Source organism: Mixophyes fleayi, chromosome 8 (genome assembly GCF_038048845.1).
Source record: "Mixophyes fleayi isolate aMixFle1 chromosome 8, aMixFle1.hap1, whole genome shotgun sequence".
Classification (NCBI taxonomy): domain Eukaryota; kingdom Metazoa; phylum Chordata; class Amphibia; order Anura; family Limnodynastidae; genus Mixophyes; species Mixophyes fleayi.
The window spans coordinates 44,555,073-44,568,824 of NC_134409.1; the positions used below are offsets into that span (position 1 = coordinate 44,555,073).

General features: G+C 40.1%; 1 protein-coding gene across 4 annotated transcripts in view; it reads right to left on the reverse strand.

Moving 5' to 3' along the window:
* The window catches only part of DNM3 (dynamin 3), a 399,791-nt gene that overhangs the window by 313,291 nt on the left and 72,748 nt on the right, over nt 1-13,752 (reverse strand). For all 4 annotated transcript variants that reach the window (XM_075182456.1, XM_075182455.1, XM_075182457.1 and 1 more), the window contains exon 10: nt 1,591-1,729. In XM_075182456.1, the coding sequence (XP_075038557.1) occupies nt 1,591-1,729 (139 nt within the window). The remainder of the gene's footprint in view (nt 1-1,590; nt 1,730-13,752) is intronic.

Below are 13,752 nucleotides of genomic sequence, written 5' to 3' on the forward strand. Positions count from 1 at the left end.
CATACTTAAGCCTGGCAAACCAAGGGACTGGCTGGGTGGGACAACTGCCCCAAGGGCCAGTACAATAGTATAAAACACAGTTGGAATGGCTGGGGAATATCCTCTACCCGCCTCACAGCTATTAGCTGCGGCCATGAACTTTGCGGCCACACAGTTACTCAGTATGCTGTCATATCTAGTAGACAACTGCTAGCCAGTTGATTATTGGATGACTGTAGTATCTATTATACAACCATATAATATAGCCGCTTAAAGCATACCTTGCTGCACCAGAGTCTGATCTGTATCAATAAAGTGCATTTTTATTTCTAACTCCATGGTAGTTATTCCTACCTTACTGCACCAGAGTCTGATCTGTATTAAGAAAGTGCATTTTTATTTCTAACTCCGTGGTAGGCTGTCCTTTCAATGCTTGTTTGTTTAAAACTATTATTGCTAGTCTTTGCAGGGGGAGTTTACTGAGGATCTGATTGTTTGTTAGCCATATATAATCATAGTAGAATGGCTGCAAGCCAGGGATGGCTGCATAGCTAGTGTGTGTAGTTCAAAGTGTGTAGTTACAAGTGTATTAAGATTTAAATAGCATAATTCAAAGTTATACCGATATGCACAGGAGAAGAACAGCCTACCCATTATCACAGCTATACAAGGACAACAGTCAGCACTCACCTGAAACTCCATATCCTAATCCTGATGCTTCCATCTCTCCCTGACTGCAAGCTTCACACCATAAGATGTCTATTCTGGACTCTTTCCTTCTCAGCTCATGAAAGTTTGTTTTATCTGTCAGTTTATTTTACCTGCAACATCCCCTCTGTTTAATCATCCTGCTGTGCTACTTGCTAAGCCATTCCCTCCCCATGCTTTCTATCTCATCATTGTGCTTTCAAGGTTGCTCAAGGCTTCTTCAGCCAACACAAGTATGAAGAGCTGAAACTGAGTTTGAACTGACTTTGGCTCACTCTCCCATTTCATGACTCTACAAGAGCTCCGTTACTACATCACCTGTTCCTATTTACCCTCCATTCAACACTTCCACTCCCAACCCTATCTACTGTTCACTTTAAAATACTACATTATACATTACTCTGTGCACATATGGAAGTTACCAAATCTCTGTGTTTTTTGTGAACTTGGCTTGTGTGCACAATTTCTTCTGTAAAAGCAGCATAGCTTTAACAAGGAGATGTATTTACTATAAAATATTTTATTTAATAGTTTCAGCCATAAACTTTTTCATAATTCTCTTCGGATGGCCACCCTTCACTCCCTAGGTCTTCACGAAACAGCTGTAAATGTGCAAAAAGTTAAAAACCTATGACTAAGAAAGCATAGCAGGTTTTTTTTAAAAATGCCAACTATCCTTCAAAACACAATTGCGATTCACCATGGATTAACATTTTACCGTTGACATTATTTTGATCATTGGATACCAAATGCTGCACTTGCTGCACTAAGCTTTTGTCATTGGCCCTTATGACTTGTACACCTGCTGCATAACAGGTTACAAATTACACTGAGTTGATCATGTTTGCCTGTTAGATGTGATGGCAATACAATGTGATAGCTAGATCTGGATTACAAACATACCTTAGAAGTGCATTTTCTAACAGTATTAAGTAACTCTTGCATCACTAGGTCAACACATTTCAGAGTTGGTCCTTTTAGCTTTACAATCTGCTTTTTTACTATTGCTTCAAATGCCATATCTGGAGTAAATAGTCCAGTTCTGTAACAAAAACACAGTGAATGATCATAATTTAATCCCAGCTAATCAAATCTAAATCTACAAACGCTTTCACATTTCAAACAGCTGGTCATTTACAAAATACATTTGTGTAAGCTATCCTGCACATGTGGAAGTTACTGAATATCTGTGTGTTCTTTGCACTAGGCTTGTGCACAAAATGACTTATGAAGAAGCAGGATGGCCGATGGGTGTTCTTTGGAATCATCTGAAGCACATTCTGCACACAAACATGCATTCCAAAATGTCAGACATGCACATTAAATTAAACAAGAGATTATAGTTCCACTGCTTTATGGATGTCTCTTGTAGAACAAAACTAATGTTAGCATCTGAGGTGATAGTAAGCTTTATTTCTAGATAAAACAGTGGTCAGCTCAACCAGGATTTAGCAAAGCAGGACACAAAACAAATACAATTGAAAAACAAAGAAAAACATTAAATGTTAAAGAACAGCACCGTCATTGGCTTTCTGAAACTGTTCATATAGTAAAAGATTGGGAAAAAAGCCACTAGTTGCTATCATTGATGTTTTGAGTTGAGTTTGGATAGGTGAGCTGGAGTATAGAAGAACTGATAACAAGATTATGTTGGCTTCTTATATGACACGTTTATGTTGCCTCTGCAATACAGGCATGGAATATGGCGTTGTCCCCTTGATGTATAGGACAAAGCCCTGCTAAAACACCCTTTATCACCAGGCAAAGAGCTTTTGGCCCTATGGTAACTAAGTCCATTGTTCTGCAACTTCTGGCTTGCTTCCATTTTCGTCCTTATAACATTATACAGCCTTGTCCTCACTAAAATAACTGCATGATTGGACAGGTCACGGCCTTACACAAGATCAGCACACTGATTTCATATTGCTGTAAACACTCTGATGATCTGATTGGTTCATAAACAGAGCATACAAAGATAGAGAAGGAGTATATGATTGAAAAGAATAAGGAAACTAGACTCACCGTACAAGAAGTACATTTATATTACTGCTTGGTAACAATATTATATACACAGCTAAGACCACTGAGAGCCTCTACCTACAATCACCGAGAGGAGTGCTTACACACAAAGTAATGAGAAAGGGAATGCTGTAGGCAGTATATTGAGAGGGTTAGAGTAACTTTCTAAAAAATGCTGTATATTTTTAAAGCAAAGAAAAGGCACAATATTTATATATATATATATATATATATATATATATATATATATATATATATATATATATTATAACTGTCTAGTGGCGTGTGTTAGTCTGCCTGTGTGTGGAAAAAATAAAACCAAGCTGCAGCGCCACCTGCTGGGCGGAGTTATACACTGACCTACTAAATTCTTAGTGTGTGTGGAAAAAAAAAAATTCAGAAAGGGCTGAAATTTGGTATACTAAGATGTTTTTAATTTGTTAATTTAATTTGTTAATTGTTAAAAGTGTTTATAAAGATTTAAAAAATATATATATATATTTCTTGAAGGAGAAGTGACAGTTGGGAGTGGTTGGTGGTTGCCGGGGGCGACAGTGGGTAGTGGTTGGTGGTTGAGGCCTGGGCTATGGCCCAAATGCATGACAAGAACCTTAAGTAGCTTGATTTGACTAGAATGCATGAGTATCATGCACGGGTTAACATATATATATATATATATATATATATATATATATATATATATATATATATATATATATATATATATATATATATATATATATATATATATATACTATTAAAACAAAGTGGAGCAGATTTAAGGCGTGAATTACAGAAACACACCCTTATTCAGTATATTCAAGTTTTCAAGCGTTCTAGATACAAGTTCCCAATCCTGTATTTTACCAGCGGGACCACAAACTACTGGGATGATGTTTTGAAGCAATCTTTTCGGGAATTGGCCCACACCAAAGGAAGGTATAGTATCATTTTGTGTAGTATTTGTATATACACTCTTCATATATGATTTATACAGATTTTATTAACTCTGATTATGTTAATTCTCTTCTCAGATTCTTAGCAGCACTTTTAACAGAAATATTAGTTAAGTTCCTTATTTTGTCAGTAATATTTTATATTTATTTATAAATACTATGTGTTATTAAGGACTTTTGTTTGGTAAATTTTTGGTTTATTCCAGAAAGAAAATATAGAGTCATGGTCAAAAGTTTTGAGAATTACACAAATATTATTTTTCACAAAGTCTGCTGCCTCAGTTTTTATAATGGCAATTTGCATATACTCCAGAATGTCATGAAGAGTGATCAGATGAATTTCAATTAATTTCAAAGTCCCTTTTTGCCATGACAATGAACTTTATCCCAAAAACAACATTTCAAGTGCATTTCAGCGCTGCCACAAAAGGACCAGCTGACATCAGATAAGTGATTCTCTCATTAACACAGCTGAGAGTGTTGACGAGGACAAGGCTGGAGATCACTCTGTCATGCTGATTGAGTTAGAATAACAGACTGGAAGCTTTAAAAGGAGGGTGGTGGTTGAAATCATTGTTCTTCCTCTGTTAACCATGGTTATCTGCAAGGAAACTTGTGAAGTCATCATTGCTATGCGCAAAAAAGGTGTCACAGGCAAAGATATTGGCTGCTAATAATTGCACCTAAATCAACCATTTATCAGATCATCAAGAACTTCAAGGAGAGAGGTTCAATAGTTGTGAAGAAGGCTTCAGGGTGCCCAAGAATGTCCAGCAAGCACCAGGACCATTTTCTAAAGTTGATTAAGCTGCGGGATCGGGGCACCACCAGTGCAGAGCTTGCTCAGGAATGGCAGCAGGCAGATGTGAGTGCATCTGTATGCACAGTGAGGCGAAGACTTTTGGAGGATGGCCTGGTGTCAAGAAGGCCAGCAAAGAAGTCACTTTTCTCCAGGAAAACATCAGGGACAGACTGATATTCTGCAATAGGTACAGGGGATTGGACTGTTGAGGACTAGGGTAAAGTCATTTTCTCAGATGAATCCCCTTTCAAATTGTTTGGGGCATCTGCACAAATGCTTGTCTGGAGAAGGAAAGGTGAGCGCTACCATCAGTCCTGTGTCATGCAAACAGTAAAGCATCTTAACACCATTCAGTGTGAGGTTGCTTCTCAGCCAAGGGAGTGGGTTCACTCACATTTTTGCCTAAGAACACAGCCTTGAATAAAGAATGGTACAAAACATCCTCCAAGAGCAACTTCTCCCAACCATCCAAGAACAGTTTGGTGACGAACAATGCCTTTTCCAGCATGATGGAGCAACTTGCCATAAGGCAAAAGTCAGAACTAAGTGGCTCGGGGATTAAAACATCAAAAATGTTTGGTTACATGGCCAGGAAACTTCCCAGACCTTAATGCCATTGAGATCTTGTGGTCAATCCTCAAGAGGTGGGTTGCCAAACAAAAACCCACTGACTACAAGCATTGATTAGGCAAGAATGGATGGCCATCAGTCAGTATGTGGCCCAGAAGTTGATTGACAGTATGCCAGGGTGAATTGCAGAGGTATTCAAAAGGAAAAGTCAACACTGAAAATATTGACTCTTTGCATAAACTTAATGTAGTTGCCAATAAAAGCATTTGCCACTTATGAAATGCTTGCAGTTTTACTTCAGTATACAATAGCAACATCTGACAAAAAGTCTAAAAACACTAAAGCAACAAGCTTTGTGAAAACCAATGCTTGTGTCATTCTCAAAACTTTTGGCCAAGACTGTACATACATACAATAAAAATTTACAATAAAGAAATATTGTTGTATCTTACTTTAATATTTCTATATGTGTGTGGAGGAGAGGGGGGTGACGGGGGAATGAGAGGACAGGGATAGGGGAAATTTTACAGATTTTCCTCAAAAAGAGAAGTATAAAAGTTTATATTATAAATTATAGAAACATATATATATATATATATATATATATATATAAAAGTTCTTCGTATATCTCAATAAATTCAGTACATATCACAAATTCAAGGATAATTGTAAACCTGAAAAAGCGCCGTGGAGTGGCGGGTGGCTCAAACATACATTTGCAAATGTGTGCAACTGAGACTTTTGCATTTTTATGTACAAGTAAAAATTGCAGCTCCTTTGCTGGCTATAGCAGTGTGCTGGGGGATTTTTCTCTGTGTTTGCTCCTTTCAGGACAACCCCACCCTTTCAAGCACCTGCTATGAGCCTATAAATTGATTGAGCAACTTCCACTTCTGTAAAGCCTGATGAGAGCCAAACCTCTTTTTGAGTGTCTAGGGAGAATTTAATACATACTGCACCACAAAATTTAGATTACTTATTGTGCAGATAACACATTATTTTTTCCATGCATGCAATATGTCAAATATAATTTTGAAGCACTGTTATGGATGGTAGATCAGATTGCTTCAAGTCTGTAGCTATTATGGCTTTTTAGCCACTAATATACGGGATAGTCATTTTTTTTTAACTCAATATTGCCTCCTAGCCACATTCATCAGATGTTGGCCCAGGGATCCTTTCCCATTTTCGCTCCTGACGCCCTGGAGAATTAAAGTTGACATGAACTTGTACATAATAAAGTGATGACTGGGAATTTAAGGCAAATCATTTAAAATGGAGTTAGTACTTGAGGTAGGGACATACGAAATCTCTGTCTTGGAAGTATTCAAAAAAGAGTAGTTTTAAACAAGGGAAAATTTGTTTTATATAAATTAAAGATGTCCAATTATTTTGTATTGTTAAGTCATACATGCTTGACTTAATGATTTAAAGTATGGAGAGGTAAAATCTGGATAGCTGGAGGTTTGCTATGCCAATTAAATTTGAGAAAGGCCATTAGAATTTCCCTAATATATGAAACTTTGATGGGAAAGGATCGTTTTTTATACATAAATTACTTACTCTCCCTTCTTATGTTAATATGCTCAAATACAAAATATTTCTCTCTCTACTGAAGTAGTTGTAATAATATTTTTTAATTTTTATGTTAAATTTGTAGATTAGACTTATTGATAGTATGAATTTTTACATGATTTAACCATGCCGATTTATCTACTGAATATACACGGTTGTCCATAAGTGTGGAAACATCCTTTTAAAATGGAAATGAGTAAGGAAATATTAATCCAGTGTCTACACATATGGTCTGGGTGTGGTGGAAAGCTTTTTAGGGTATGTGGCCAATGTGGTGGCCACCCTGAAGTCGGCCATCTTGGATGCAACTCATTTTTTTAATGAGAAGGTAGTCATGTGACATACCAGATGCAGAATTCCATAAGAAAAGCAATGGTGTTCTTTGTTTTAACGTAATTTTGTTTTACATGAGTTTTCATTTGCAGGTAGTGAAATTAATGACAATGGCACTAACACAAACAGATCGTGCTGAGATTGTCTTAGTATCTGGAGAACAAAGCACACGTGCCATAGCAAATGATTTTAACCAACGTTGAGCAAATAGGCCCCCCATTAGTCACAGTGCAGTTGACAAACTCCTTGACAAATTTAAAGAATCCGGATCAGTTGCAGATAAACCAAAAAGTGGACGAGCAAAAGCTGTTCAGTTGAAATTGATGTGTTACTCAGTGTGCAAACTCCACCAAACAGATGGGGCATTCTCAGTCAGGTGTTGCAACATCTGAATCTTGTAGGGTGCCTTTTATGTGTACAAAAAATTCTCAAACTGGCCGTATGATTAACCCCACATCACGAGACAGACAACGAGTGCTTCCTTGTGAGCTCTTTGAAAATGATACCATCACAGCAATTGTTGTTGCCTCATCTGTAGTAGTTTTTGCTCGTCCACTTTTTTTCGGGGGTGCAACCACACATTTTAATTTGAATATGTTTAAGACAAAAGGAAGAAAGAGGAAAATTTGTTTGTTTTGGGTTACTCTGTGATTCAGCAAAATGTCAACTTTTATTGATATTTATTAAAAAAGAAAAATATATTTTTGATCTATAACTGAATCATCATGTGTAGCAAAATATTTAACAACAATACAAGTAAATTAACGTGATAGAGCAATAAAGTGCAATGAAAGTAGCAGTTTTAAATTGCTAAGTCTCGCTTCTGTGCTTGTAAAATTTATAAACAAACAATATATGCTTCAATAATTTAATCTCCTGTTTTTATCCAGTACAAATTATTAGTCTCCGATTACACCAATTTCAGATGAGGACAATGCACCTCCAGCAATTTTTCAGATGATAATTTCTATTTTTTTCATACTGATAGATTTTATCGGCAATTGGCTATATAATACAGAGAAGAACCTCCTCTAGTAACTGTAATGAATCATGAATAGTCCCTCTACATAATATAAGGATATTTGTTATTCCCTATTGGACTAAATTACTCTCAGATCCCTGAATACTGTTCCTTGAAGATAATCCACTCTTAAATGACATTATAGATATGCACTGTAGGATCCTACATCTTTCATTGAGTTCTCTCATTCATACATAAAATCATCCATTCATTTGGTATGAGTATCCATGTCAATGTTGCTCCTATTGCTGGATATATCTATCATATTCAATTATTACCCTGATTTAAGATCTAATAATCAATTAAAACACAGGAACAAACACATAGCAAGATGAAAATTAACAGCTAGAACCCTTGATGATGCCCGACTAATACTCCAGAAATTAAATCTCCTGAACCCTGCATAATCATTGTGAAAGTTAATATGGTAAAAAGTACATATATTGATCAAACTTGTAAAATAAAAGATGCTTTTCATTGCTTTTCTGAATATGATATTGACACCAGCTTTTCTGTTTCTTTCTCATGTGAATATGCTGAGCTTGGCAATACGCCCAGAGGCCGTGGTGGAGACTAAGGCTATGGACCGTCCTTGAAGATAAGGAGTTACAGGAGTTACAGGCCTTGACATTTACAGCAGCATCCCTGAGAAGTGAAATAATAGATGTATAGACTCTTTCTGTTGAGACTATGTCTAATTTTCTCTTGAGAAAATGCAATAGTTTCTAGATAACGAATGTGCCTGCGAGCACAATTTTCATGTATAAATAAAGCCTTCTGACTAGGGGGCAGTCAGAATTGATTCTCATTCAGCCCTAAAAAACTGAGTGTGTCTCTTCTCTATCGATCGATAACCCATTTGTTTCACAGGTACCAGAGCTGATAAGTTACACTATTGGCGTGTAACTCTGACATCATCTTCTGCCCATTCACCTGAATATAGTGCTACCCCTTTGCCTCAGAGGGCTCTGAAAAAAGTCTGACACTATGAGTCTTCCAAGTCAAAATCACCTCCTATCACGTGAGATGTTGGTCTCCTTTGGATCCCCTTGTCCACCTATGGAACTTTTGTTGATTCCTTCTTGGATGTTCACCAGTTTCAGTTACTTCTTCTCCTGTTGTCAAGGCTGATATCTGGACTTGTCTGTTTATGTTTCGTCTGGATCCTTAATCATGCAGGGATCCTTTGGACTTGATACCTATGTGTTCACTTAGATTCCCATGAACATTTTTGGCACGAAAGCCAGATAGTTGGAATGGGCTTGATCTCTGCTTAAGTGACAGCTACCCACACAGAGATGCGGAGTCTAACGGAGGAGAGGTATTCACCAGGGATTCCCGGAAGGGAATATGGTCTTAGCTAGTCTCAACCGCAGGTTGTGGTCCTCTACCATGTAGTAACTGTAAGGCAGAATGAAATGTAGCCTCAGGTGTATGGAATTCCGGAACAGGACAGATCCTGTGCAAATATTAGCAGTATAGCCACGAATCTCGATATAAGGATAGGCTGAGCAGGTGGTACAGCCACAGGTCTTAACAGCGGAATAAGCTGAACAGATATAGCTGTGAAGCGATGTACTGCGGAGTACAAAAGCACTAAGATCCACACTGGTGTTATAACTCTGGAACAGGACCGATGATGAGCGATACTCTGCAGTGAGGTCACAGGTCTTGACTGTGGAATAAGCTGAACAGGTAATGCTGTGAAGCAATGAACTGCAGAGAGCAAAAGCACTGAGATCCACACAGGTGTTATAACTCTGGAACAGGACCAATCCGATGAGTGAAGCTGCAGCCGATGAACGAACGGCTTAACTCGCAAAGACAGGAATAAAAGGTAAGTAAGAGCACGGACAGAAGTCAGAGGAGATGCTTCCTATCTGGTAGGGAGACCTGATGATCTGACACCCATAAAAAGAAGGAGGACCCTTGTAAAGGGAACTGTCTGGTGATCCTCCTATCACCGTGGAGCAGAGGTTTTAAAAGGTTTCCAGGGTTGCGCATGTACAGAATGCTTGGCAAGATGGCGTCCGAGGATAGAGGAACACCAGGCTGTGCAACAGATAGGAGTAACCAAGGGAAACGCATGTATACAAGGATCAGAATGGAACTAAACCGGTGAGATGCGTGATAACTTTGCTGTTCTCCCTCCATGGGAACTACATTGTTTGCTGTTAAATGCAAATGGTTTCTTATCACACATGGTTGATTTCTCATCAGCAGTGTTTCTGTTATTTGTCTGTTCCTTTTTGTTTCCCTGCAGGATTCCTAGACTTAGTAGACTGTGGCCCCTTGATTGAACACCGGACGTGAGACATGCGTTTCAGTTCGTAATTCTGGCTTCTTGAGGCTTATGTTTGTTGATGATCATATAATGTCGACTGTGAATAAGTCCTGTAATTATGTTTATTCTTATACTTCTATATGCATTGCTCTGTACACAAATTGGTAATGATTTTCATGTAGTTATTTCCACCTGCATTAATGTTCACTACACTATATGGACAAAAGTATTCGGACGCTTGACCATTACACCAACAGGGACTGTAATAACATTGTATTCAAATACATATACTTTAATATGTATTTGGTCTCTCTTTTGTAGTAATGAGAGCTTCCACTCTTCTTGGAAGGCTTTCCACAACATGTTGGAAGTGTTACTGTGGGAATATATGCCCATTCATTCTGTAGAGCATTTATGAGGTCAGACACTGATGTTGGATGAGAAGGCCTGGCTCGCACTCTACGTTCCACTACATCCCAAAGGTGTTCGATGGGGTAAAGGTCAGGGCTCTTTGCTGGCCAGTCAAGTTTTTCCACACCGAACTCATTAAACCATGTCTTTGTAGTCCTTGCTTTGTGCACTGGGGCACAGTCATGTTGGAATAGAAAAGGGCCTTCCCCAAATTGTTTCCACAAAGTTGGAAGCATAGTGTTGTCCAAAATGACTTTACATGCTGAAGCATTAAGATTGGCCTTCACTGAAGATAAGGGGCCTAGCCCAAAACCTGAAAAACAGCCCCATACCATTATCCATCCTCCACACAACTTCACAGTTGGCATAATTCAGTCAGGCAGGTAACGTTCTCCCGGCATTTGCCAAACCGAGACTCACCCATTTGACTGTCAAAACAGAGAAGTGAGATTCGGTACTCCACACAACATGTTTTCACTGCTCCACAGTCCAGTGTCGGTGTGCTTTATACCACTCCACCCGACGGTTGGTTATTGGTATTGCTGATGTGAGACTTACATGCAGTTGCTTGACCATGGAAAGCCATTCCATTAAGCTCCCGCCGCACAATTTTTGTGCTTACATTAATACCAGTGGAAGCTCGGAACTCCTAAGTTATAGAATCAACAGAGCGTTGGCGACTTTTATGTACCAATGTGCCTTAGCAGTCGTTGACCACGCTCTGTGATTTTACGTGGTCTTTCGCTTCTTGGCTTGAGTTGCTGTTGTTCCTAAATTCTTCCACTTTCTAATAAAATCACTTATAGCTGACCATGGAATAGCACCATGCTTGAAGTGACTGAGCTCTTCAGAACGACCCATTTTGTATCACAAATATTTGCAAATGAATTATACACCTCTGGCAAAGGGTCTGATTGAAACACCTCAATTCATAATAATTAACAGATGTGGCCAAATACTTCTGTCCATATAGTGTATATTGCAATGGTCCTACCATGCACTCTGGTCCGTTAAATTTCACATCTACCACCTTTCTGTGTGGCAAATGCCCATAACACTATACCTCCTGTGGTTGTTAGGAGCAACCTCAGACACCATAGGCTTTTTAGCCACCTCCCCAAAAGGGCCCTTCTCCTTGGGCTATTCATACTGTTGACCCTAGTCCTTGCTCCCCCCCATCCCATCCCCAGCCACCTCCTCTTCTCCCATTACCTACCCCTGAGTACGACTCCCTAGGCCCCCAGCGGACTGAACTCTCGCAGTCTATATCACTGTTTTGAAGCTATGTAACATCACTTCCATAGCTATTAAATTCATAAAACTCAATGTGAAGGGTTTGAATTGTCCCCAAAAATGAATCACAATTTTCAATTCTCTGGGGAACTGGCTCGTCTCTCTAATCCCTGCATTCCAGAACTCAAATCTAAACAATTTTCCTGCACTTATCATGCTTGCGATCCCATACACAAAAAGATAGACGTTGCCATTTTATTTGCTAAACAACTCACATTAACCCCCCAAGCTAATCAGTGATCCAGAGGGGTGTTACCTCATTTTCACCAGTGTCCTTAATAATATCCCCTACACCTTTCTCAATGTTTATGCTCCCAACTCAAACCAAGCTTAATTCTTCCACGTTCTGAGCGATATCTTATCAAGACATTGAAGGGGTAGAGTGGTCCTGGCAGGAGATTTTCATACCAACCTTGATAGCCAGCTAGAGAAACCTAATCTCTCTAAATTGACTCTCCAGAGTAAAGCTAATTCTAAAGCCTTGGGATCACTCCCCACCCAGCACCTCCTCGTTGATGCATGGAGAGTCAAAGAACCCACTGCTAGACACTACACCCTTTACTGCCCTGTTCACAATGTGCACACACGGTTGGACATGTTCTTTCCGAGTGTTGATTTGGCACAATATATCCTAGGTGTTCAGATTTTCCACAGCACTTAGTCAGATCATGGCCCGTCAACGGTCGATATTCTGTCCCCTCATACTGGATAGCGGCAATTTACCTTGCGCTTGTTATGAGCCACGGTGCCGCGACCCTCTCACTTGCGTCCCAGCCATCGCTATGATGACTGGGATGTCACTTCCAGGTCTCATCCCGGCCGTTGCCTAGGCAACGGTCGGGACGCTGCAGTAGATAGCGCCACGTCCCGGCATTAGGTGCAGCCGGGCGTGTGTGCTAATCATCAGGTTTAAATAATTATGACAGCCTCTAGGGCTGATTACATGCCTACCCCCATTGGCCAGTGTCTGTTTATAAGGCAGGGAGGGCTTAGCCTCCCTTCCGGTTATAGTTCCAGTCTTCTGTGTCTAAGCCTGCTCCTGAGTTCTTTCTGGTGTGAACCTTTGGATTGATTACCTGTGTATGACCTATTGCCTGTCCCTGGATTCTGAGCCTTTGCCTGTGACCTTGACCTATTGCGTGTATCCAGACTCTGAACCATTGCCTGTGATCCTGATCCATTGCCTGTCCCCGGATTCTGAACCGTTGCCTGTGACCCTGACTGCGCTGATACCTGATATCCCCGCCAGTGCTCCGTCCAGTCTGCAGATCGCTGACCTGCCTCTGTTCCGTGTGTCATCTTCTGTACCTGTGCGCAACTGTGTGAGTATAAACTTATACTCAGGGCCGCCATCAGGGGGGTACAGGGGGTACTGTTGTACCGGGCCCGGGCTCACCAGCGGGCCCGGTACAACAGTGCAACACATACTTACCTGGGGGCCCGCTGTCTTGCAGTCCTCTCTCCGCTACTCTGTCTTCAGAGACAGCCAGGCACCAGAATGCGATCGCAGGGGTGGAGGAATCATTCCCCATGCGATCATGTGCTCTGCCTGTAACAGATCTGCAGACAGCGGGCCCCCAGGTAAGTATGTGTCGCGGGTGGCGGACTCATCAGGAGGGGGGGGGCCGTACTGGGCCCCATAATTTCTGAAGGCAGCCCTGCTTATACTACTTTGAGTTTAAGACCTGGGGGCATCTGAGTACCTGTGAGCATAACCAGTCTCTACAGGAAAGGTGGCTGCTAAAGGTGAAGACCTCTTCTACCAGTTTAAGTTTATGCTGCACTAGGTGTCATAACAGTC